Source organism: Silurus aristotelis (genome assembly GCF_946808225.1).
Source record: "Silurus aristotelis genome assembly, chromosome: 24".
NCBI classification, from domain to species: Eukaryota; Metazoa; Chordata; class Actinopteri; order Siluriformes; family Siluridae; genus Silurus; species Silurus aristotelis.
The window spans coordinates 10,843,970-10,870,630 of NC_139597.1; the positions used below are offsets into that span (position 1 = coordinate 10,843,970).

General features: G+C 37.6%; 2 protein-coding genes across 3 annotated transcripts in view; one reads left to right on the top strand and one right to left on the bottom strand.

Annotated features, from left to right (window-relative positions):
- LOC310719077 (xylosyl- and glucuronyltransferase LARGE1) overlaps positions 1–11,395 on the top strand; it is a 73,555-nt gene extending 62,160 nt beyond the window's left edge. The window contains exons 11-15 of the mRNA XM_083528398.1: positions 1,967–2,130; positions 5,810–6,088; positions 6,636–6,782; positions 6,881–7,076; positions 9,372–11,395. Of these exons, the coding sequence (XP_083384524.1) occupies positions 1,967–2,130; positions 5,810–6,088; positions 6,636–6,782; positions 6,881–7,076; positions 9,372–9,569 (984 nt within the window). The 3' untranslated portion in view covers positions 9,570–11,395. The remainder of the gene's footprint in view (positions 1–1,966; positions 2,131–5,809; positions 6,089–6,635; positions 6,783–6,880; positions 7,077–9,371) is intronic.
- A 128-nt stretch (positions 11,396–11,523) lies between these two features.
- LOC310719164 (stimulated by retinoic acid gene 8 protein-like) lies at positions 11,524–26,002 on the bottom strand. 2 transcript variants are annotated; one of them, XM_083528618.1, is made up of 9 exons: positions 25,807–26,002; positions 23,864–24,068; positions 22,712–22,787; positions 22,524–22,605; positions 22,111–22,266; positions 19,430–19,673; positions 18,674–18,735; positions 14,520–14,625; positions 11,524–12,083 (listed from the first exon to the last, which is right to left on the bottom strand). In XM_083528618.1, exons 2-9 carry the CDS (start codon positions 24,050–24,052, stop codon positions 12,012–12,014), a joined length of 987 nt encoding a protein of 328 aa, XP_083384744.1. In that variant the 5' UTR covers positions 24,053–24,068; positions 25,807–26,002; the 3' UTR covers positions 11,524–12,011. The 2 variants fall into 2 exon arrangements, with proteins under 2 accessions (XP_083384744.1, XP_083384743.1); XM_083528617.1 differs by lacking the exon at positions 11,524–12,083 and adding an exon at positions 13,058–13,514.
- Between the last annotated feature and the right edge of the window lie 659 nt (positions 26,003–26,661).

The following is a 26,661-nucleotide window of genomic DNA, read 5'->3' on the forward strand; positions in this document are numbered from 1 at the left end:
TAATTTGGGGAAACTGGGTGCTAGGCAAGAATACACTCTGAATCAGACACCAGTCTCTCTCAGGGCAACACACACACTTTGGACTTTTGATTGGCCAGTCCACTACTGGAATGTATTTATGAGGTGTAGGGTTTCAAAGCAGCAGAGCAGAAAAGGGTTCACCCTTCCTTCTGGAGATCGTAGTTTAAATCATGATGATGTCACAGTCATTCAAGTGAGAAAGATTACCATGACACAAGCCCATCGTGGGTGTCAGCTTGTATAAGGAAGAGGACGCTTTGTCGCTGTGAAGCAGCATTTTCCTTTTTTAAGCCGTATGGTTCTACAAGCTGATTAGCCCCTTCATTGCCACGGCGCATAGAGAATGCAGTACATCTCCGACGTCCATCATTAATCAAATCACTCTCAGCTTGAAATTTTCCAAGAAGGTTTTGATGCAGCATTTGTTGCACTAATCAATTTCACGGGTCCGTCTTAACTCCAGACGCATGCTGTTCAGTCGATTTTGCTGAGTTTGGGAAGCTATTTAAATCACATTAATGGGGTACTTGGACTAATGAAGTCATTCAGGAATTAGCTGGCCAAGCGTTCCTCAGCTCCACATGAGTTTTTTTGGATTAAATCATTTCATCTACATTTCATAAAGCGTTCATTTGTCCATAAAAAATGTTTACTCATAGTACACTTATATTGCAGTGTTGCCAGCTCCAAATGATCTTTCATGTTCTGCAAATTGTAGTTTCCACTAATGGCATATCCAGTGTGCTTCAACGTATTGGGATTTACATTCCCTTCAAAATGTTTCTGAAAAAGCAAACCAAAAACCAGATGAGAATAAATAAGTACACCTTGTAATTCAATAACATATAGAACCAACTTTATCATCAATTAGTTGAAGTTCACATTTTCTGTAGGAGTTTTATTTGCCTGACTAAACTGCTACTTTATCGTCTCAATGACTGCAAGGTTTCCAGATTCTGTGGCTGCAAAAGAATCCCAGATCATTACCTCTCCACTACCATTCAGGACTCTCGGTGTGACGTGTTTTGTATAAGCTGTGATACACAGACTTCTGGGAATATCGGTATCTGTCTTAAAGCCTCTTTATAAGTAAACTGTCTTTGTAGAATGGTGGATTTTAAATGACCTGGAGATGGCCTTATAAATCTTCTCAGAGTATTGATATGCAACCTCTGCAACGATCATAGCTGACGTGTTCTCTTGGCATGATGTAGACGCACACCAAAGTGCTCCACAACATCACATTTCTAAAAGTTCTGCTTCCGTAGAGGAACTCGCACTTCTCAACGATGAAATAATCTTGTGCGTTATAGTAGTAAAACCGGGCTGTAGATTACTCTCCTTATGGTTATGCAAGTACAGGAGGGTTTATTTATTATTTCCCACCTGGTTTCTGAATGTTGGTTTACTTATTAGGAAGAAAAAAAATGACGATGTTATATATTTTTTGAAGTGAAGTGTAAAACAACAATTAACTTTTTTTTCCTCTTTAATGTGGGCAAATGTGTGTAAATATATTAATATAGTGCTGACTTAGCAATTAATGGGAGTTTTAAGCGGAAGTGATTTTACTGAAGTAAAGTAGTTTTACTAGTCGTATTAATCTTCTTGTTCAGGTTCCCTGGTGGTCTAGTGGTTAGGATGCGCGCTCTCACCGCTGCGGTCCGGGTTCGATCCCCGGTCAGGGAACCAACCCCAGCCACTTTTAGTGCCGGTCCCAAGCCCGGATAAATGGGGAGGGTTGCGTTAGGAAGGGCATCCAGCATAAAAACATGTGCCAAATCAAACATGCGGATGATCCGCTGTGGCGCCCCCTAATGGGAGAAGCCGAAAGAAAGTTTTATTAATCTTCTTGTTCGAGCTCAGGTTGTGTTGTTAAAAGACAGCAGTGTCTCTGTAACAGATGTTATTAAATTGGTGTGTTATGTTTGTGTTGATGTTTCAGCTCCAGAAGACTCTGCTGGAACTTGATGAGGACGATCCGTGTTACGAGTTCAGACGAGAGCGCTTCACTGTGCACCGCACTCACCTTTACTTCTTGCACTACGAGTACGATTTCAACGCAGACCAGACTGATGTTACGCTCGTGGCCCAGCTCTCAATGGACAGGTGAATATATGATAGACATCATGTGGAAAATGTAACTCGCATGACATGTATTTACTTGTTTTAATGCTTGGGGTGACTTTAAACAGTCTGGCAAGTCTGTGATCAAGGCGAATGTTTTCCTACTATATACTGTAGATAACGGTTTATATGACTGTGGTGAGACCTGAGATGTTGTCTGGTTTAAAGACAGTGGCATTGAGTAAAAGACAGGAGGTACAGTTTATTAGAGGGACAGCGCATGTAGGACGTTTTGGAGACAAGGTGAGAGAGGTGAGATTGAGATGGTTTGGACATATGCAGAGGAGGGACATGGGGTATATCGGTAGGAGAATGCTGAGGATGGCGCTGCCAGGAAGGAGAAAAAGACCAAGCATGAGGTTTATGGATGTGGTGAGCGAAGACATGCAGGTAGTTGGTGTGAAAGAGGTAGATGTAGATGACAGGGGGGTATGGAGACGGATGATCCACTGTGGAGACCCCTAAAGGGAGCAGCCGAAAGAAGGAGAAGATACTGTAGATAACGTAGCTTTTTAAAGTCATTACACTATGTGATGGGAGAAAACTGTATAGTAACATTGTTTTTACTGTATAGTAAGAACATTTCTTGAAGTATATCCAAACTGAAATCCAAAATCAGGAACGTAATTCAGGCATGTGTCAGGCAATCAGCAAATCACAACAAGAGAGAAACTATGAACGAGTATGAGAGAAAAGCTAAGAAATGTGTAACGTGGAACAGAAGAACGGCTCGGTCAAGCACTTTAAAGTGAGTGAATTACTTTGAGAAGAACACGCAGACACAAAAGGGTCAAAGGGTTCAATCCAAACAGCTATAAACACTTAAGAGGGAAATGAGAAATCCCAAAGCATAACATAGCTCAAAACAAAGACGCACAAACAGAGGCGTGCGCTGTGGGCCGACGGGGAATTCAGAGCTCGGCATGAGTCAAGAAGCTTTTATTGTCATTTCAACCATATATTGTGTATATCTGCTCTGACAACAGAAAATATGTCTTAGTGTTATAGGCAGCTAAAGGTTTGGTGTTTTTTTTTTTTTTTTTTGGGGGGGGGGGGGGATATATAAACAAATACAATATACTGTATATCTGTGTGTGCACTAGACACCTTTGGCGGCCCAGTAACACTATAAAAACATGATTCTTTTTGCCAAAGCAAATACATACTGTGTATATGTCTTTCAAAGCAACAATAATATTGTGGCATTTTCATGTCGCACACTTATTTCCATTGACTAGGAAATAATAAAAAATAAAAAATGTTATTGTTTTGTATTGTCTTTGTGGGAAAATGTGCACAATACTTTTTTCTCTCCTTTATTAGCCTCCAACATGTTTTTCAATCATGTTTTTTAAATGAGTAGGGGGGGGGGCACATACTGATTTTGTGGGCAGTCTCGACTACTCTTTCTGATTATTTTGTGGTTACGGGGCAGAAAGAGCACTGAGCCTCGCAGTAATTTAACACAGTGGGTGTGTGAGAAACACTGTGGAGTGTGCGTGTGTGTTCGTGCATGAGTGTGCCTGCGTGTGTGTGTGTGTGTGTGTGTGTGTGCCTGCGTGTGTGTGTGTGTGCAAAGTCTCAGTAAACAAGGCATTTGCTGTTCTAACCACAGCCTGAGGAAATATTGTTTTTACTCATTTATTACAGGCTTCAGCTGAACAAATGCAGCCTCCAAATCCTCCTGATATTTGAGGCTGATTTTAAATATCCATGTTTTATGAATGTTTCCTGCTCAGTTTTATTTTTTTATTATTTTTTTTTTTATCTTTCAGCATCACTTCACTTCATTAATTAAAAAATGCTTAGTTTGCGCTGGTCTATAATTTCACATGCTTTATTTTTTAAACATTTTTTTTAATTACTTTTCACCAATGTGCACCAGACATCGCTCACTTTGCATGTCTGGGACAGAACAGCTCCAGACCAAGTCATTTCTGATTGAGCTAGGGTCAGTGGGCGATATAGGTCACACGAAGGTCATTCTCGGCAACACACTTTTTGAAGGAAGTCGAAAGCATTGCGTTTTGTTGGGAAAATGCTTTAGGTGACTCTCTACCAAATTGTGAATAGAAACGTTGCTAGAATGTAGTGTGAAAGTTTCCTTTATACATATCAACTGAATTGACATTGTAGTGATTAACAGCAAGGAGCACATTTCTATTCAATGTCTGTTCTTCTCCACAGACGTACTCTAACTTTAATTTGAATTGCACAGAGTGACCTCGAAGGAGAGGAACTGAATGAATCATCAGCCTTTTTTGCTCAGACAGAATCTTATTATTTCAATTCACACCCTATTCCGTCCGGCTCAGTAACACATTATTAGGAACATTAGGGCTTCACATTAGAGTAGACTTAATCAATTCATTCTAAGTATTTAAAGTCAAGTGTGGGGTCACTATGAACAAGTCTCTCTCTTTTTCCCATTTGTTCTGTCTAACATTTTATTAATCATTCGATTCTTTAATATCTAGTTTCTTTACACAGAGTCCTTTAGCTCGTGTCCATTTTTTTTCCGAAAGTCACTGAATACTGAAGACACCAATGGTTTTTGATGTCAAGTATTAGGACCCACTGCCGCTATGATTGGGGGAAGGAAAATTAAGTCATTGACAGTTTATACAAATACTTCCAGTGGCTGTTATCTTTAGAGGACTTTGTGGGGACTAAAGAATTGTATGTATTCAAGCTTACATAGTGGATGCTGCTATTGTTTTAAAAGTTCTGTCCATCTTATGGGGACAAGCTGTTCTTATTATAAGTAGAACGATACTGGATTTTACCGATACCGAGAGCTAGGTTTGATCGTACTTGCCGATAACCGATTAATCAACCGCTATTTTTTTTTTTTATGTATACTGGGTAAAAAAAATAAACAAACATAACACATGTATATGTAAAATGTACATGTAAAACAGTACTGAATCATTAAAAATATGGCAAATGAAATAAGTAGGAATATATTACATGATAAATTGTAATGATTACAAATATTATATAGCGCTCTCCATGCAGCGTGCAGTCTCACGCTTAACGTACAAACAGCACGTGGCTCTCAAAATGAGAGCAGACCTTCTAAGCAATCCGGAAAAACTATTGGTATGGATTATTGTTGATAGCCATTGTTCTAGCGATCAACTATCGTTGCAGATGAATTGCAGACCTCGTTCTTATGTAGGGGTGCTACCATTTAAAGGTTTCTCTGTATGAACAACTAGGGATGGGGTACTTAGGAACATGCTAGGAGAGACTGCAGGGGCGGCAATGTAATGTGTTTACAACATATAGGATTTTCATTCATTTTTCATTTAGATTGCTATAGTGTGATTTTAGTGAATGGTTGAATTTGATTGAGCCTGACACTTTAACAACCCTAGTCCTCACACAATTCATAATGTTTTGCATGTTCTTGGCTTTGCCAGGAGGATAAAACCTTTAATTTTGACTTAAAACAGTGAAACTAATCCTGTCTCTCTTGGCCATAATCAACCAGAATGACAATCAAGGGAGTATAACCTTTCTCAGATAAATCAAACCCGGCTGCTAACCAAGATGATTAATAATGTGGTTGGACCTCAGTAATATGTATGTCCTTTGGTCAATACCTCATGAAAGCCTGTTAGTAGATTTGATGGAAGAAGGTGTCTGTGTTTGTCAGGCTGCAGATGCTGGAGGCCATCTGTAAACACTGGGAAGGACCCATCAGTCTGGCTCTTTACCTGTCTGATGCTGAGGCACAGCAGTTTCTGCGCTATGCTCAGGGTTCTGAGGTGCTCATGAGCAGGAGCAATGTGGGATACCATATCGTCTACAAAGAGGGCCAGTTCTACCCAGTCAACCTGCTGCGCAACGTTGCCATGAAACAAGTCAACACACCCTACATGTTCCTGTCTGACATTGACTTCCTGCCAATGTATGGACTTTATGAATACCTCAGGTAAGTCAAGTTAGTCGTATATTGTGTTTCTACTCCAAACACACCTCAGATAAGGTCATCCAGACCTGCCAGTCTCTGTGCATTTCACCTAGACATTCTGTATTCTAACATCAGAGAACACTAGTATGATTTATCTTTTAAGAAAAGGGAATTTACACGTTATTAACCAATTTTTTACCAATAAAACAGCATATGAGCCAATGATCATTTTAATCTCTCAGATATTAACCAGCACACTCCGCTCCCTTCTCCCACCTCTCATACTTCTTTAAGGAGGACTACATATTATTCCTCTTCAGAGCTTGCAGGTCTGGTAATTAAGAACCCTGTTTCTGGTCCAGTTATGACCACAGTGGCTCCGAGGACTTTGAGTGATTCATAACCGGCTTTAGCCGGTTACCAGGATTACAGATAGTCTAGAGCTATTAATGTTCTAAAAAACTGTTGATAAAGTTGTAATCTATAAGGAAATTTCATTGGAAGAGTTTCCATGAGTTTATTTATTCGAAGTTTAACTCTGACATCAATGTATATGTCTTTCCTCCAGGAAATCTGTTGTACAGTTGGACATGGCACACACTAAAAAGGCTCTGGTGGTGCCTGCATTTGAGACGCTGCGTTACCGGCTGTCCTTCCCCAAATCCAAGGCTGAGCTTCTGTCCCAGTTGGACATGGGCACGCTCTTCACTTTCAGGTTTCCCCTTAGTTTTCAAAACATGCCAGAATTGTCATAGTGACCTCGTGCAGGCAGATTGTTTTTAGTTTGATGTTGAAACCTTTGCTTTTCCTCAGATATCACGTATGGACAAAAGGTCACGCTCCAACTAACTTTGCGAAATGGCGGACAGCTACGACTCCATACAGAGTGCAGTGGGAATCCGACTTCGAGCCGTACGTGATGGTGAAGAGGGACAGTCCGGAATATGACCGCAGATTTGTGGGATTCGGTTGGAACAAAGTGTCTCACATAATGGAGCTCGATGCACAGGTACAGCTACATATGTGAATAGAAAAAAAGGGTTGAGAATGGATTTCTCTCTAATCTCTGTATAACGACAACTTGATTTAGATTGTGAGGGTAAACTACAGTTTCTGTTGACAATATAAGCAAGTTATTGTAAATGTTAAGGTTATATTCATGTTTAATGGAGCGATGGGGAGAAATGATGCGTACTTACACTGACTGCTTAGTTCAAAGCCACTTTAGTGTTCTCACATTAAAATGCTTTTCTACCTTCCTATAGGCCAAACAATGTCGCCAATGATCAGGTCAATTCAGTCTTCCTTTATAGATTTAAGTTCCTAGAAAGAATGCGAAAGGCAACAGTGTCAAGGGAAACTTACCCAAGATTGCTGGTTACATAAACCAGCAATTAAGAGAAAATGTATTGAAAGGGATAATGTCTGACTTCCGCTCATTTCCCAAAAACATTCTTGGAAACTAAAACCTATATTAGGTGTTCCTGTATCTGTATTAGGTCATTCTGAATCAACTATTGTTAATGCTAAAATGAACATAAGTTAATGTTTACGTATTTAAAAAGTCATATCAGATGTCGTGATTCATTCACAATTACAGTATATCCTTTTGAAATGTCACAAAATGTATTATATTTTCGTATCGAACGATGTAATACATCATTTATACAATTAGAGATTGTGAACTTTCTTAACAGACTACAGGTATAAATTGGTCCTTTTCATTGTAGTCACATTTAAATGACTGGGTTGACATTTACATTCAGAGCATTTAGCAGTAAATTACAGATGTACCGTGTCTCCATCGTTCACTTTCATAACTAATGCATCTGCATTTCCGTCCTCTCATTCATTAATTGACACATAATGGAAACGCATTTAATCAGCAGAGCCTCCGTCATATTTCTGATGAGCAAACAGCTGATTTACACAGTTAGATGGTTGACAGGGTTCCTACGCATTTTGGAAAATATGAAAACGTATAGAATTTGATTTGAGTGATTTCCATGTCTCGATTAGCACGAGGGAAAAAAAAAAACATTGCGTATTAAGAAATATTTGCGTTTCTATACTATTGCCCTATCTGGTTCTTCAAAATATAAAATTAGGAATTTGTAATAAAAAAAAAAATCAATAAATAAAAAAAGGCTATGTCTACACTAATCTGAATACATTTGAAAAACGCTCCGTGTCCACACTTTTGTTTTCAATCGTTTTTCCAAAAGTTGCTCATCCACACTGAAAACGCTCACGTCCCTGTCTTGCGCAAGAGCAAAACCTAAGACGCTTCTATTTACTTTCCGGCTCTTTAAACTTTGCATCATTGTTTCGAAAGCTTCCTTTTCACATTCCACACTGCGATGCGAAAAACAATGTTTGAAAATTGATCCACTCTGGAGCGTTTTCTTGACTGAAAACGTCGTCTCAGTGTGGACAGAAGGCCAAAAGGGAGGGAAAAATGTCTTTACAAACGTAAACATATTGGACATGGCCAAAAGATGTTTTTGTTAATTAACTTCAGTTCTGCTTTATAGTTTCTTGGTGAATTGCACATAAAAAATCCTTCTGTTGCTGTAGGATTGAAGGTTTACAGTTTAAAAAAAAATATTTATAAATGATTAACATTGTAGTGTTTTAGAATCTGAGTAATTCGAATACAAAAAAAACATTGAGGCAAATTATTTGCCTCAAGGCTTCGTTTAGTCAATTTACTACACACGGAGCATTGTGTTTCCCCTCGGACCAGTATTACTGACGCACCACCTGCTAAACTCTGGAGCACTCTTAAAGAAAACACTATACAGTAAGTTCGTGAAATTTCAGCAATAAAATGTACATTTTTCTAAATAGGAAACAAAAAACTAGTTCTTTTAAGAGACCCGTCTTATTTCCTCTTGTATATTTAGTGTTTCTCTTTAATAAAGAAAAAGCATCCGATTACCTGAATCATCAGTAGAATAGTAGAATTACTGAAATAATCGATAGCTACAGTCCTACACTGAACGTGATTTGGTGTTGATTTGTATAAGCTACAGTAGCTACAACCTTCCAGCACTTATTTGAAAGTCAGAATACCATAAATCAGAGATTCTGACTCTAACATACATCAGAGATTGTAATGTAATGCATGTTAAAGTTGGAATCTATAATCATTATTTCATATGTAAAATACGGTTTTAAAAAATAAAAAGTCTGCATATTTGAGTCTGAAGTATGGAATTTTGGAATAAAGAATGTGTAGGAACCCTGGGTTGAATTTCCTAAAATACGTCAGACTTCATTATATTATCGTTCTTCCCAACAGGAATACGAGTTTGTGGTGCTTCCCAACGCCTACATGATCCACATGCCTCATGCGCCGAGCTTCGACATCACCAAGTTCCGCTCCAATAAACAATACCGTGCTTGCCTCAAGACTCTCAAAGAAGAGTTTCAGCAGAACATGTCACGCCGCTACGGATTTGCTGCCCTCAAATACATGACTGCGGACAACAACAGCTAGCAAAGCCATGCTACTGTTGGGAGAGCGGCCAGTAGTGTGATAATGGACACTCAGTAAAAGTGAGAGGAGTGTGTTTTTCTATTCTACCATTCAGGAAGCTGTCACGAAGAATAATTGTGTCACTGTTTTGGAAACTGACCCGATTCCATAAACAGGAACTCAGACGTTATTAACCATTGGGGAAGCGTTAAAACTGGGCTGGTTTTTGTTCCAGGAAGCTGGACGGGACTGAACATTGGGCAGAGGAAATGCCACTGCAGAGACCCAGCTCTGGTTTGTAATCCATTTAAGCATGTTTGTGTGTGCTCTCGATCAGAAGGCAATGTTTAGCTGTACTGAGTTTCAGACTAATGACACATAACAACATTAAGCCACAGAAAGGAATCAAAGTAGAGATAGGGCTGCTCAAGACTTAATGATGTTTACATCTTTTACAGAATATTTACAGACTTTTACAGCATAGCGTAGAAATTAAATAAAATGTGTTTTGATTTTTTTTTAGCAGCTTTCTGGAATAAATTCTTTGCTAAAGCTCAACAAGAGCCCAAGTAAGCTAAAGATTGCACACAATCCGTAGTAACTGGTGTGTTTTTGGACAACGTCAATCTTTCAGCATTGACAATCCAGACGCAGACAAAAGAATCATCATGTATGTGTAAATTTGGGTCACAGACATTTTCTGTATTTTTACAGTATGTATGTCTGTTTTCATGTTTCTGTGCTCACCGTGTTTACAAAGTTTTCGTGTCATTGTTCTGTGTAAGTGTTACATTTATGTTTTATTGCAGCTAATAGAAATGCACTAACTCCAAAGGTAAGGGATTAAAAATTGTGGGGTGCAGGTTGTGTAGAAGTGGTCAAATGTAGCACACGGTTTCATTTAGGAGGCAAGGCGAATGCCAGTAAAATATGATGTACAAATGATTGTGCACTATTTAACAGGGTTAGTTTGCACTTTTTCTCCCTCTCTAATATTGAGTTCTGTGTGTCTCATAATGTGAAATGGAAATTCCTGAATTCATGTTGTGTGGTTTGAATGAAAATCAAATTCGCACAACCGCATTTCTGAAAAATCCAGTAATAACGGGGTCACCCAGGAAAACAGACTGTAGGTGTGGAATTTTCTAGATATCTGTAGGCAGCTGTTGAGTGATCTGGTTGGTTTACAGGTCACTTGTCAATAAGCACCGTGTAGAAACAGTAAAATGGTTCCAGGTGTCTCTCTTTTTTCCACTGTTGATTTCCTGCTCGAAATTTCTGAACACAACTCTATTCAAACTGATGGAGGAGAAAAACACAAAAAAATGTTTTCTTTAAAATTAAATTACATTATTTGTAGCATCTTAGATGTAATGCTTCATTTTAGGTGTGTTTTTATTTCGTTTTAGCTCAACGTTTTGACAATTACCAGAATTTTTTGGCAGCAAAAATATTGGTGCGTCCCAAATGATTGTAGTTAACAGACGTTAACTATATACTTGTTAAAAATTCAACTGCACTTTGAATACCTTGAAAGAAAGCGAGCGTGCCACGTCAGTCAGGTAAAAGACTATTAGTACTCTTTAACGCTGATGTTAAACTCCAGGCCTCGGGCACAAAATGCGTGACAGCAGGTCTGAGGTTTCAGAATGGCTCCTAGAAAAAACAGGAATCAAACATACTGTATGTTTACTTCGGCTTTCAATGTGTGCAGACAGGGTTTGTGTATGTGAGTGTTTATGAATGAATGGATAAGTGTGAGTGAGTGTGACTTAACAGATGTGCCCAAGACTTTTTCTTGACAGATTTTCTGCTACTTAAATAAAAAATAAATTGACAGAAAACAACTCTCTTGCATATATGGCATTTTGCTCTACATGTGTCCACCATTTTTCCCTCTGATCATTATCTTAAAGGCACAGCACAAGCTCCTTCAGCGTAAGACATTATTTTGAATTAAATCACATTGTAGCACACCGAACCTGGTAACTTTTTATTGTGTAATTGTTATTTAGAGACGTGCACACTACACACAGTCAATGCAACACCTTCCGTGTGATGTTCATTTACAGAAAAGTGTGTAAATAGCAGAGGTGAGGTTACAGTCACAGGCAGACTGCCAATATCTAATCTAGCAGCCATGCTGAATTTAACGTTTACATTCACAGCGGTGCAGATGCAGACTAATGAGAGAGCATGCAGAGAAATCTAAGTACAGGTGACTACTAGAACGGCAAACACAATTTGCCTCATCTTACCTTTACAGTAACATAAATAATAAGAGAAGATTGGAACTCTTGTGGCGAACAGAAATGTCATTGTTAAACACATGACCAAAAAAAAAAAAAACAACACAATACAAATAATTTGTGAACTTCGTGACCATGCAAGACCTCAAACAATAACAGAATTCAGGGTCGAATGAAATGGAAAAGCGCTTGCAGTTCACGCTGGAGGAACTGGCTAGAAATCCTCATCAAAGCTTTCAGAACACCTCAGGAGAAGCTCTTCATACTCATCTGCTTGGGACAAATCCTGAAACATGTCGAGCATCAGATCAATGTGCAGAAGGTCAGGTAGTTTATTCCAGCATTTCCTTTTTTATCTTTTTTTTTTTTTTTTTTTGGCTTTAAGTTATTAATGAATACAATGATTTTCTTTATCCATTCATACCGTCTTGTTTTTTTTTGTGTGTGTAATTCATTCATTAATTTTCTCCCGCTTATCCGTAATTCGGGTCGCGGGGGCAGGAGTCTAAGCAGTCCCCCACCTTCGACTGCTGCCCAATCCTCACAGCACCGTCCCTTACGGTCCCTCCTGCAGGTGGTGAGCCCACGGGAAGGCCCTTCATGGACCTTGATATTTCCCTCATAAGGGACCCCCGGAGCATAGAGGGTTAAGGGCCTTGCTCAAGGGCCCAAGAGTGGCAGCCTGGCGATACCGAGGCTTAATTCTTACTCATTTTTCTTTATTTTCCTAATTTCTTCATTTTAATAAAACAAAAAGCTGGTGGTGTTACTAAAAAAACAGGAAAATGTCTCTGTCCTAATGACTCCCATGATGGAAAACGTACAGAAGTGTTCCAAATTGCTGACAAGGGTAATGGCTTTTTAAGTTAAATGTTCCAAATATGAAAATTAAGCAACAGAAAAAAAGTATAATTATGAATATTGCAATATTTGTTGTAAAAAAAAAAAAAAATACTTCTCAATAACAGGTTTCTAAGCAGTTAGTTAGCATCCTTATGCAAAACGCCTGCCATACAAATCCGCCTGAATGAACTATTGGGGAGAATGAGTGCATTAACATAGCCTGTGATTTGCTCTGCAGCTGATCTGCTGTTTATTGACATCTCAACAATCAGAGTGAGAATTTAACAGCACTGTAGTTAACAATAAACTGTATAGAGTCAATTGATTGAGCTCAAATCCCAGCAGTGTCAAGCTGCCACTGTTTGGCCCTTAGACCTTTTAGCTCCAGGGTCTCCATGTCATATATATTATACAGTACAGACCAAAAGTTTGGACACACCTTCTCATTCAAAGAGTTTTCTTTATTTTCATGACTATGAAAATTGTAGATTCACACTGAAGGCATCAAAACTATGAATTAACACGTGGAATTATATACATAACAAAAAAGTGTGAAACAACTGAAAATATGTCACATTGTAGGTTCTTCAAAGTAGCCACCTTTTGCTTTGATTACTGCTTTGCACACTCTTGGCATTCTCTTGATGAGCTTCAAGAGGTAGTCACCTGAAATGGTCTTCCAACAGTCTTGAAGGAGTTCCCCGAGAGATGCTTGGCACTTGTTGGCCCTTTTGCCTTCACTCTGCGGTCCAGCTCACCCCTAAACCGTCTCGATTGGGTTCAGGTCCGGTGACTGTGGAGGCCAGGTCATCTGGCGCAGCACCCCATCACTCTCCTTCTTGGTCAAATAGCCCTTGATGCCTTCAGTGTGACTCTACAATTTTCATAGTCATGAAAATAAAGAAAACTCTTTGAATGAGAAGGTGTGTCCAAACTTTTGGTCTGTACTGTGTGTGTATATATATATATATATATATATATATATATATATATATATATATATATATATATATATATATATATATATATATATATATATATTATATATAAAATGTACTTATAAATATATTACCATAAAGGCTCTCTCGCCTTAATAATTTAAATTGCTTCCATTTTAATTAGTTCATCAGTCCACTGAAAATGTATATGTATTTCCCCTTTGCTGAACATGTCATGATCAAATATTGTTATGCCTGCTGAGGATTTATAGCTGCTCCTTTGCATCAGTAGTGCTCAGTTATATAAATAGATCTAATACTAGCTGTCTGTATGAGTAGCCCAAAAGAAACATTACAGAGGCTGAGCTGAGATTCCATCATTAACTCCTACATATTCTAATCCAAAATAAAGCAGCAGTGTAACCAAATAAATAAAGAAAACGCCAGCCAAAGCGTCCCTTCTTATGATCATGCGTTGCTTTAGTAGCTATATAAAAGAATTGTAGCTGGTGTTTAGAAACACCTGAGTGACTATGTTTGAAGTTGAGGAAGGATTTCTTTGGGAATAGAATGATTTAGTTGTATACTTAAATCAGCATCTTTTGTATAAATGCTTGGTTATGTTTAACCCTGTAAAAAAAAATTTATTAAACAAACTTAGCAGTGGCTGAGTAACTTTTTCTTCCTCGTGTTCTGCAATTCTGCAACAGTAACTTCTCTAAGGCACAGAAATACTCAAATTCTTGCCTCTCGATTGTAAGAAAAACTAGCAAGGAAACATCTTTATGGAGTCTGATTGCATTTAGCTGACCAGGTTTAAATAATTCAGAGTTGAATCTGAATTTGAGTTCATAAACTGCCCAAACCCATTTTGCTAACAAGCCGATCAGCTCTGTAAAACCAGAATCGGAATGGAGTTTAATTACTTCATTCCTTCGTACCTGCGGAAGCTCCTGCTCTTCAGCCATGTGGTTCTGGATGAAGGCTGAGATATCCTTGTAGATTTGCCTCAGCTTCTCGTAGTCACAGCTCTGCAGTACTGAAGGCCTGTAAGATTGACAACGAAAATGAAAAATTCGAACTATTGTTTGCAATCTAAGTGCAACACAAGAAATGGCATATACGATATACAGCTAATGTTACAGCATCGTATTACATTTTATGGTATGTGTCGCTGCTCATTCACATGAAAAATCAATTATTAAAATATGATTAGAAAACATTACATTTATGACTCTCGTTTTCTCTCTCACACACACTCTCTCTCTCTCTCTCTCTCTCTCTCTCTCAAAATATATATATATATATATATATATATATATATATATATATATATATATATATATATATATATATATTTTTTTTTTATTGACATGATAACACAACTTAATCACACATCACACACTTCTATCAGTTTAGAATGTACCTTAAATGAATACTTTTTAAGTTTTTAATACTCTTAATCAACATGCGCATAGACAATGCTTTATGCAAATATATGTTTATTAGTGAAACCAAACTCAACATAGAGCATGAAGACAAAATATTCTTGTAAATGTTTTAAAGTAATAATGGTGTTTTAAATGACGTAAATCATCAGGACACCAAACGGAACTTTTGCCATGTTTCCACACGGACGGTTTTAATCGCCGGATGTGTGCATCGTGACGGGTTTTGGTGCTTGATTCGAAACTTGACGCATCAGTAAAACAAATATTTAGCGATGGAGTAAAGAAAGGAGGTCGTGAATAAATGTGTCGCGTCGATCATTGCGTCATTTTGCCTCATATATATTCCTATTTGAATGAATAATGATCAGACAGAAAGGCGCGCTGCATTAATCGCGCGTTAATGAAATGAATGCCGTTAAAATGAATGATTGCTTTAACTCAAATATATTGCTACATGTTCATATCCACTTTCATCGGCTACGTTTGTATGCTAAAGTCTATTTCTTCGTGTTTCAAGTTAATCCCGTGTATGTGTGTGTATCCGAAGCGCGTTCTACAGGGAGTGCCCCCCCTGACTGTGATTGATTGCTTCAATCGAGAGGCAGCAGACATCCTGGATTAGAGTGCTACGTGAGGAGACTATTCTCCCTCTGCCAATCCACTCATCTACCTGCCTCTGTCATCTTCTCTCTCTCTCTCTCTCTCTCTCTCTCTCTCTCTCTCTCTCTCTCTCGCTCTCTCTCGCTCTCTCTCTGTCCTCTCTGGAGCTGCTTCTCTTGCAATATATTCTCTTTGAAACTAGACAACACTATAAGTGCCTCCCTCAATAAGTATTATCTCTGCTTTTGCCCTAAATACGCCTGGCCCTAAATACTATATTCAATACCTTGCCATTGCTTTCCTGCTTGTTAAAAAAACGCTTCTTGTTATCATCACAGCAATGTGATAAACTAAGCTTTAAAAGCATCAACTAGTTCAGCGCACGTGTGACTATATTTTTGGTTACAATTTCCAAAAAAAATAGTTTCTACTGCATATAGCATGCCACATTACCCGTGTGCTGCTGAATATGTATTATGTATATGTATATGTATATGTAATATGCTGAATACCTGTGATGAGGCTTGCGCAATAATTATCCATACTCTGGTTATGGCTAAGAATCTTTAGGCTTTTTGCTTCATTTTAATTCGGTGTGTCATGATGCGATTATTATAAGATGCATTCAGATTTCTTCCCCCCCTATACGCCACATTTCCCGGTATTGTCAGGGATTCACCCTGCCACGCCCCCCCTCTGTAGCTGTCAGGGATTCACCCTGCCACGCCCCCGTCTGTAGCTGTCAGAGATCCACCCTGCCACGCCCCCCTCGATAGCAGTCACGCTGCTTCCCAAGATTACCGACAGCTGTGGCTCATGAAAGATCAGACTACATAAACTCGCGTTCTTGAGTCACAGGCTGTCGGTCGTTATATTGTCAAGCTGGACAATCGCGTGGCTGCTCGACCGCCGGCTGTATATGCGAATTCCACTTCCGACTTGGATTACTCATTGCCGAAGGCTTTATGGATTATGCTTGGGACATTTAAACTCATAGCGGACAACGCGTATCGAGCGGATGTCTTTGTTTGTTATTTTTAACGGCTTATGAGTGTTTTTGTGTTGTACGGTTGTTGAAATAAAAGGACAATGATCGGACTATATCGGCTTCCGCGTCTGCAGCCTTTTAAGACTCTTTTCGCTTTCATTCATTATTAAAAAACACTAGGCTTAATGCATTTCCATTAGGGCTGCTAGAACAAATTTCACTGTTCAAATACTATTTCAAATGTTCATAACATTTACATAATCGCCGGCAACACAAAAGAATCCACATTTCACTGTTCACGTTCTTCTTCTCCTGGCCTTATTTAAGTGTGTTGAGACATTTTACCCTTTTGGCTACGTGCCATTTAAGATTCAGAGTGTGTTCGTTCATCGTTTGGGAGTGAGAACAACACTGCAATTTATGTGGCTCTCCTTAGGTGGGCTAAGGAATGTAAAATGGAAGCATCAGTAGGAAACACACAGTTAGTGTGAGTGAAAATAGATATGAAACATTTAGGATTTAAAAAACTGATTTCACCGTCTTTCACCTTTTGGTTTCTGTGATATAAGCATATAGTTAGTCCTCCACTGAACGTTCTATCATGACAGACACATACAACCACAAGCCACAGAGCACCACACGAGATCATTTTTGCCATTGGCTATCAAACTATATAACTCCTTCCCATCCAGCTGATCCACAATATATCCATACACTATATAAATATAGTTATCATTTTAGATTGTCAATTGCACACTAATATAATGTTAATAGTTTGGCCAATTATGTGCAATAATTTCAGTGTTGTAATAATAATAATAATAATAGTAATTGTTACATTGCAATAACTTGCATAACTCATTGTAATCTGACTTTTCTGTCATCTGCTGCTACATATTTCATTTCACTTAATATAAAACTGAATATTATATTATTGCATTTATTTACTTTTTCTTATATTTTATATTTATTATTTTATTATATTTTATTTTGTTTCATTTTAATCTTTAATTTTGTGAGCAACTGCAACACAACAATTTCCCTGAGGGGATCAATAAAGTATTCCTAAGTAAAACATTGCGTTAAAAACGGAGTCAAAGTTGTTATTAGAAATGTATGAGTGAAGTCTGTAATACGCAGATAACGTCAGCTTTCGGTGTTAACACAGAGCTGCAGATTCACCACCTTTGAATACTTGCTGGCTGGACGTTATTGCTTGTATGTTAACAGGTTCGGTAGTAACGCTGCAAGTTCACTCGACTACCTGGGAGTCATAGGAAGTGATAGGATTTTGGTGATGATCTTACACATCAAGCTCAGCACTCACTTTCCCCTTGGACACGAGTTTCCAGGCCTTAACGCCCATAAAGCCGAGTTTAAATCATTTCTAACTAATGCTACTGTAGGATTCCAGACCATTTCCTGGTACTGCTTTTAACCAATCTGAGTATTGATTATTTTTAAAGCCGGTTGCTTTTAAATTTGCGTTTCTTAGCTCTGTTAGTGTGCAAATCAGTTAACTTCAGCAACCAATCAAAAACATGTTTGCTATTACAGGCATCTCCTCTGTTGATGCTTAAAAAAAAACTGAATACCTCTGTGAATGGTTATTAACAATTCTTTTTATTTTTTATTTTATTTCCATAACTTTACATTTGTTGAAAGTTTCCTGGATTTTCAAGGACACAATTTCAGGTACCCTGTTACTATAAAATTATATTTAATTTTAATAAGTTAAAGCATTTAAAATATTAGAATTAAATATAATTTTATAGTAACAGGGTACCTGAAATTGTGTCCTTGAAAATCCAGGAAACTTTCAACAAATGTAAAGTTATGGAAATAAAATAAAAAATAAAAAGAAGTGTTAATAACAATATATATATATATATAATAATACAACAATATAATAATAATTATAATTATTAATGTCATTAACACTATAATAATTAAGTAAAGACTCCTTTTGTCTTTACAAGAATTTAGATTATATTTATTGTAAATCGAAACTCTTGTTTAGCTAGAAAAGTGTAGAACTCGTGTAAATGTGCTTTACCTGTTTACTGAAGCGGCATCTATATCCCTCTGCACCACATCATAGGCATCCTGAAGTAGATCCTGCAAATAATAACATAAGCACAAAGGAGAGAAATATCAAATCCTGGAGCTCTTATAAAGCTTGAAGAGACACTCACAATGCTCACGGTATTGAGTTAGGATTTCTTTTTTTCTCATCTTATTTCTTTCAGTCTGTGAATATTCCATCGACGGTTCCGTTACTGAGGCGCTGCTTGTGAAAAGAGAAATCTGAAACGCATGTATTTAGGATGTCAGGCTATCATAAATCAAAAGTGTTTTCCGAAGTGGACCACTGTGCCATTATCAGAGTGTTGAAGACGCAATTCTGCAGCCCTGTGCGTGAGAATAGTGATACTCCTACGCAGAACCCTTTCGGAGATGAAATGATGACTGCAGTCACAAGGCTGGCTGTAAATCACACATGCTTTCACAACACTTCCTGTTCTTCTCTTATGCCTGATGTGCTCTAGACAGTGAAAAACAACTTTCATATTGGAAGAGGCCTTGAAGGAAAGATCCTGTTTAGGTAGCTAGCAGACCCTGTTATTGACACATTAACAAAATTAATGGTGCTGGAGGATGTCTCAGCTCAGGGGTTTCAAAGAAAGAACTGTTGGCTGAGAAACAGAGGGCCATCAATAGCCATTTGTATCTGAGGGAGAAAAATTGAAAACGTAAAGGCAGTGAAAATGGCTTTTCAAAACAAACCCAAATTTGCTGCATCACTCCTTACCTCCTGAACAGCATAAGATGGATTTAAGCTGAAGAGATGTGAGTCAGTGGTCTCAGATTGGCCTTCCAATGAGACAGAGCTCTGGTCTAGAGCATGTTGCTGTGCTTCTGCCCTTCGCTCTTGAGGAAGAGAGCTCCACAGGCCTGAGATGGCCTCGGACACTACAGAAAGACCTGTCTGATCTGGAGCAAGCACTCCACTGCGCAAGAGAAGCTCGAGAGTCTCGCTGTAGAAGAAGAGATATCTGCACAAAAGAGTGTTTCTCTCAGCTCAAAAGGTGTGATTTATTTCTTTTGGGGTATTAAGCTTCAAAAAATGCACTCATTTTGTGTTGCGGTCTTTAAAAGTCTCTACATCTGATAAAATAAACCAGTTTTGAATTAAATGTCACTCTTTGCTGGATAGCTGTGACGTATCGAAATGGACATCAGCCTCATCAATTTAGTTTATAGCCAGATATCAGCTTTCCGATTGTGGGAAATGTACATGCGCCATCGTATCGCCGTCAACACAAAGAAAGGCACTTACACACTCTCAAGAAACGACACTATCGAAATGTTTAAACAGCCCAATTAAAAGATATGGAATTTATCCAATAGGACTGAAGCGATTAAATCAATTATTTATTTCTCCAGTGATCAGTGGAGTGAAAGATAATGATAAGACTCATGTTTAATTGCTGTAAGTAAATGTTATATCAGACAGAGGCTCATGTGGATGATGCACATAATCAGAATAAGTGAGAAATCACTTCCAATTTTAATCGAACAATTACTTAAAATCTGACAGGGATGCTTTTACCCCAAATGTAGATTATCTTATAAATGTACAAAATAGGCAGAGCACTTGCTCGCTCAGAATCATAATAAATCAGCTTACAATCACTCCAAATGTTTAAATGAAGATTACTTGTAACTAATTACTTGTTAATTAGGACTCATAAAAATACTAATGATTTCTAGTTAGCAGTAATTGTATACCTTTTTTATACAAAATAAGGGATATTATTAATAAATATAAAATGATAGCTGGATGGGTGGGATTTCTGAAAAGCTTGTAAAAAAAAAAAAAAAAAAAAGCACTGAGATGCTATAGAGATAGTTGTTATGGTTAGGTTGATTAGGTTATGATTTTATTGAATTGCATTTCAATTGTGCATAATAAATTATATGCGCTCAATAACAATTGTTTAGATTAGTTTATAGCAATAAATAGCAGTTGCATCTAGATAATGTGTTGTTGATCTTTCTGTGACATTAGAGTGCAATTTGTAAATTCGAACCAAATTTATTTGTAAAGCAAGCTTTAAAGTAAGCATGCTTAAAAAGAAAGTGGTGCATAAAATCACAATTTTCAGATAAATATTTGCCAAATCTTTTAAGTACATGCACTCGTCATAACTATGTACAGTATAAAGTATAGTACGAGCTGGTATGAAAAAGTTTTTAATCTACTTTTATAACACACCAACAGGTGGCAGCACAAAGCTGCACACACAATCACAGGAAGCACCGACCTTCACAAGTAAGTGTGCCAAAAGACATTGTCCTGTGTTCATCGGGAGCTGTGTAACTGGTGCTAATCTGACCACGTGCGTGACCACGTGTGCAATTACATCGTAGACAGCAAGTTAGAACAAAGAACAGACTCGGTCACTGAGCAACTCCTCACGTGATTTTCTCGCCGGAAAACAACATGATCTCACTTCCGCACCCACCCTACTCGGCAGATTTGACTCCTGCGGAATTCACCCTCTTCCTGAAGATGAAGATGTGGCTGAAAGGTCGCATTCCAGAAGTGTCAGGAACACTGGGAGCGACGTATTGATGTGCAAGGGGACTAATGAAGGTGATAGTGTGTACATGTAGATGTGGAACCTCGGTTTACGAAATGCCCTGGTGTATGTATATTTTGTTACACGAACGAAAATCTTCGTGAAATTTTGTCTCGTTATACGTATTTGTCTCGTTATACTTTATTATACGAACATTGCGCTGGTATGTTGGTTCTTTGAACATGCTTCCTAAATCAGCGACAACAGTCAAGAGGTTTCATTAGACCGGTTTTTAGCAAAAGTTGAAAAGTAAATAGATTCAAGGGAGTCAAAAACTGAAAGTGATTCATAAAAACGTAAAGATTGTGAAAGCCATTCTGACATCATAATGGAAGGGAATTCCCCTCCTTCCTAGCAGTAACCCTTATCCCCTTATCTGCCTCGTCTCCCTCACACCAGCACAACATAGGTTTTTTTTCTATTAATTTTATTTTATTATTATTACAATATACAGTAATACAACAAAATTTACTTATAAATGTATTAACACACTGTATTACTGTATATTGTAATATTTTCATTTTATCTGAATATTTTCTGGGCCCTGGAACGCATTATCCGAATATTTTATTATTTATTATGGGGAAATTCGCTTTGTTATACGTATGATTTTGTTTGAGTATACTTATCTGGAACGAATTGCATTCGCAAACCGAGGTTCCACTGTACTTTCATGTAAATAGAGCTACTTTTTGATACCACCTCGTATAGTACAATTTACATAATAATAAAAAAAAAAAACAGATGCAACATGTTAAGTTTTACTTTCTACCTCACAATGCAATCAACTGTCCACCTGACAAACAATCCTGAATCTTGAGCTTTCCATCTAACTAATCTAACTCACCCCTCAAACTCCTGGATGTTGGGGATGGATGACTCAGATGACTGGGACAGAAATAGCGTGTCCGTTTCTTCATCAGTTGAGTCCACATCACTGTTCTCATCACCTTCATCTACATCAGGCACTCGAGCTCTACGGCTGTGTCTGCTAATGTGCAAACTGCTCAAACGTTAATGATGTATTCGAGTAAATAACCACTGAAAAATGGGCATGACGAAACCTTAATTATTTAGCGAACGAGACAAACTCAAAGGACAAAAACTTACAGTCAAATGCATGATGAAAATCACAAAATGTCTTCTAGCATATAATTGGCAAAGAATATTAGTACAGATTTAAGACTATTCACTGCCATTGTTACTGTGAGGGTTTGCTGCCATCTTGTGGTACTTAATATGAACGATGTGCATTCTTACAAGTCTTTTGAATAGAGGCTCCTATACTCGTCTCGTACGTCTTCCAAACTCTTTGGTCCTCCATCATCATACAGATAAACTTCTAAAAGGATAAATGATACATAACATGTAAGATCTACTCGTTAATGGTAAAACAAAAAACGATGTGCTTGTAAAGATAAAGAAAAATGTGTGTGCACGTCTTTGACCTTTCAGTGCAAGGAGTTTGCTGAGGTAAGCTTCCTTCTCCAGAAGAAATCCCATGGCATGATCTAGAATCTTCCACTGTAAATCATCATCATCATCATTATCATCTCCAAACGGCAAAACATTATAACATTGACATTTTGTCCTCAAAGTTGATGTTTACCAAGCAGGAAAAATGGCCAAGTGTAAGGATTTGAGTTTGATGAGGGCCAGATTGTGACTGGGTCAGAGCATCTCCAAAACTGCAGCTCTTGTGGGCTGTTCCTGATCTGCAGTGGTCAGTATCTATCAAAAGTGCTCCAAGAAAGAAACAGTGCTAAACCAGCCACAGAGTCATGGGCAGCCGAGGCTCACTGATGTAAATAAAGAGCGAAGGCTGGCCCGTGTGGTCCGATCCAACAGAAGAGCTCCTGTAGCTCAAATTGCTGAAAGACTTAATGCTGTTAATGCTTGAAAGTTCAGGACTGTTTTGGCAGCAAAAGGGGGACCAACACAATATTAGGCAGGTGGTCATAATGTTATGCCTGATCAGTGTATATTCATACAATTTAAACTTGAGAATGAAATCAGTTACAAGCATTCAGCTGACCAATCATTGCACATGATTTTGATTTTGTGTCTGATTTTTTCATATGTACTGCTTATAAAATCATGTAGATTTGCATTAGCAATATAAAAAAAAATAATAATTTTGATAGTTACAGCTAACTCACAGAGACTGATGCGCTAAATTGGATCTAGCAATATAGAGTAAATGATATAGAAATGCTTATTTGATATTTATAAAAGGAGATTCCGATGTCAAATCCATAACCAGCACTCTCGGGCTGTATATTTTTGTTTCATTAATTTCAAGACATAGATGAGTGAGATAACAACTGTTTTTTCGGTTATAATAATAAAGCTAGAACAGGGACTACCCAAATGTTAAATGTAATTAGATATGGTTATTTATTAATTTGGTTATTATATAATTATTATGGTGCAGCAGAAATAACATGCACAACAGCACACCCTACTGGTTTATTCCTGTAAATGTACTGTTTTTACTGTCTAATCAGGATTTTCTGTCGTGCTGTAACAAGTGAGGGTTCTTTAAAGGATGTAAAAAATATATTTAGTCTTATTTCAAATACTCTCACTGTTTTTCTCACCTTGGCACTACTTCTTTGATTAGAAGAACCCTCGCAGGTATAACTGGATTGACCGGATGGACACACCATGTTTTCCAGTGCCTCAAAAAGACCCACAAGTGTGGCTCGATGTCCAGTGTAAAGTGTTGTCCTTGTCGCCTGCTGTCCTCCACCGTTATCCCTCTGCTTCTCTTCCCCCAAACGGGACATACCTGCTCTTTGTCTGCTTTGCATAAACACAATGGGAGAGTTAAAAACTCTACTTTATGTCAACATTTTATAGATTGTCTTTATAATATATTGATTTCTACAAATAATTTTGAGTAATTAAATAAATGTGCTGATTTGGGGACCGAAGTGCAAGTCTGTTCAGTAAGTCAGATCATTCGACTGAAGGGCTGCTTCTGTTCATTCCCTTTCAACTTATTTCCAAATTTATATTCTAAAAATGATGTTTGTGTTGGGTTCATCTCTTAGCCAGCGACATGTTCTGGGTCAGTCTCTCCACTGCAGGCCTAAGGATACTAATCACACAGACATCAAGATGTGTATGAAAGATAGCCAAAGATTACTGTGTATATACAGAACTTCGTGAGGACTTTGACACCATGAAGTTGCATATCAGATCAAATACATGTTCTTGGTACATATACGAGCTAATTATCATAAAGATATGACAGTTGCAGCATGACAATACGCAAGGAAAGGTAATAAAGAGTCACACAAACTAGATGCACACAAAATTACCCCTTTCATTCCGAATGAATAAGATTCTGCAAGAAGAATTAATCAGGGAATCATCAAGTTTCAGGGGATCAGGATAATATGCAGGATTATTAATGTGCAGGTGGGAAATTGCATGGAGATGTTGCAGGGCATCTAGAGCAGTGTGTGGCAATCCAGGGCCCACAAAAGCAAAAGTACCAGGATCGAAGTAACAGGAACAACTGTAACTATGCATGGTGCTAACCAACTAAACCATCGCCAAAGACAACCCCATGTCTGCTCTCCCTGTTCGTCCGTGTTCAGATATCTTACACTTTTCACAGAGGGCCAGAGAAATGTCACCAACACCAACGTTATTTGGTGGGTTATAAGGATCATCAGTGATCACCAGCCAGATGACACACTCCACCATCCTTCGCAAGGAGGATGTCAAGGGCCACTGTGTTTTGGACAGTAGTTTATCTGGGAGCAGTAAGTTCTGTTTTGACTGCTTCAATGGCTTTAATGGTGTTTGAGAAAGTCTGCAGTGAGTTAGTTCAATGCAAAGCCATTGATCAAAAACACCTAAATGAATGGAATGTGAAATATGAATGCATGAATGAATTAATGAATGTATGAATGTTAAACATGGTTAAACATGGTAAAGATCCTTCAAACTCACATCTCACCTTTCACACTCCCACATGTTTATAACCAGACTCTCCATGCGCAGAATTGCTTTTGTACGCGTGTGAGTCGACTCTCAGCTGTCAGCCAAAAACAGGCAGCTTAAAGAATCGACTCACTCGCGTTCGACTCACTAATAGTATCGGTTAAAAAACACGATGAATTGTGCAATAAACGAATTAAAACGCATTAAACGCTTTTCAAACTTCAGACATTACATTATTCAGCGATAGTTATAATAATATTAAAAAAAAAAAAATTCCGACATCAAACTGAAACAAAAAGGTTTTGTCAGGAAGTAGCTTGTTAGCTTCGTCCTTGTTTTAATCACCAGCTCAACAGGCTTTACTCAGAAAATAGTATAAAACAGTAGAATTATTATGTCGAGGGATACTGTTAAAATTACCATATAGTACATTTGTATTTTTTTGTACATTGTACATTTGTATTTTTCATGTTATATTTTCTTTTTAAACGAACTAACGACGTGAGTTAGCTAGCTGACCAGCTAGCAAGCTACCAATTCCAACAATTAGCATTGAGCAATCAGGCTTTACACAGGGTTTACTTACCTTTCTGTGATTCTTTGTAAACCTCAGTTTCTATTTAGTTAATAATTTTTTACAAACAGCAGACTCCAAATCTAAACTTAAGCTTATAAAAAAAAATATATATATATATTGCGGTGTCTAAACTCCTCCTGGTCCAAAGGCACGACAGATTAATGCCAACCTTATAATATAACCTTATAATGTGTTTTTGAAACCTTCGTTATTTATTTCAAAAATCTGAATAATTTATCTGAACAATTTTCTATTAAACCTTCAGGGTTTAATGTTAAAAACTCTATGGAGTTTTAAGGGAAATAATCACTAGAAGTCACACACACACACACACACACATTAAGTACATTTTATATATATATATATATATATATATATATATATATATATATATATATATATATATATATATATATATATATATATATATATACAGTACAGACCAAAAGTTTGGACACACCTCATTCAAAGAGTTTTCTTTATTTTCATGACTATGAAAATTGTAGAGTCACACTGAAGGCATCAAAACTATGAATTAACACATGTGGAATTATATACATAACAAAAAAGTGTGAAACAACTGAAAATATGTCATATTGTAGGTTCTTCAAAGTAGCCACCTTTTGATGCCTACTTTGAAGAACCTACAATATGACATATTTTCAGTTCACTTTTTTGTTATGTATATAATTCCACATGTGTTCATTCATAGTTTTGATGCCTTCAGTGTGACTCTACAATTTTCATAGTCATGAAAATAAAGAAAACTCTTTGAATGAGCAGGTGTGTCCAAACTTTTGGTCTGTACTGTATATATAATATATATAAACTTTTGGTCTGTACTGTATATATTATATACAGTGA

Excerpts from the sequence above, each read along its gene's own strand:
- LOC310719164 (XM_083528617.1), bottom strand. The coding sequence starts at position 24,052 with ATGTCCCGTTTGGGGGAAGAGAAGCAGAGGGATAACGGTGGAGGACAG. Across the intron at positions 22,788-23,863 it reads ATCAAAGAAGTAGTGCCAAG|TGGAAGATTCTAGATCATGC; the intron begins GTGAGAAAAACA and ends GATGATTTACAG. Across the intron at positions 18,736-19,429 it reads CATCTTATGCTGTTCAGGAG|GATCTACTTCAGGATGCCTA; the intron begins GTAAGGAGTGAT and ends TATTATTTGCAG.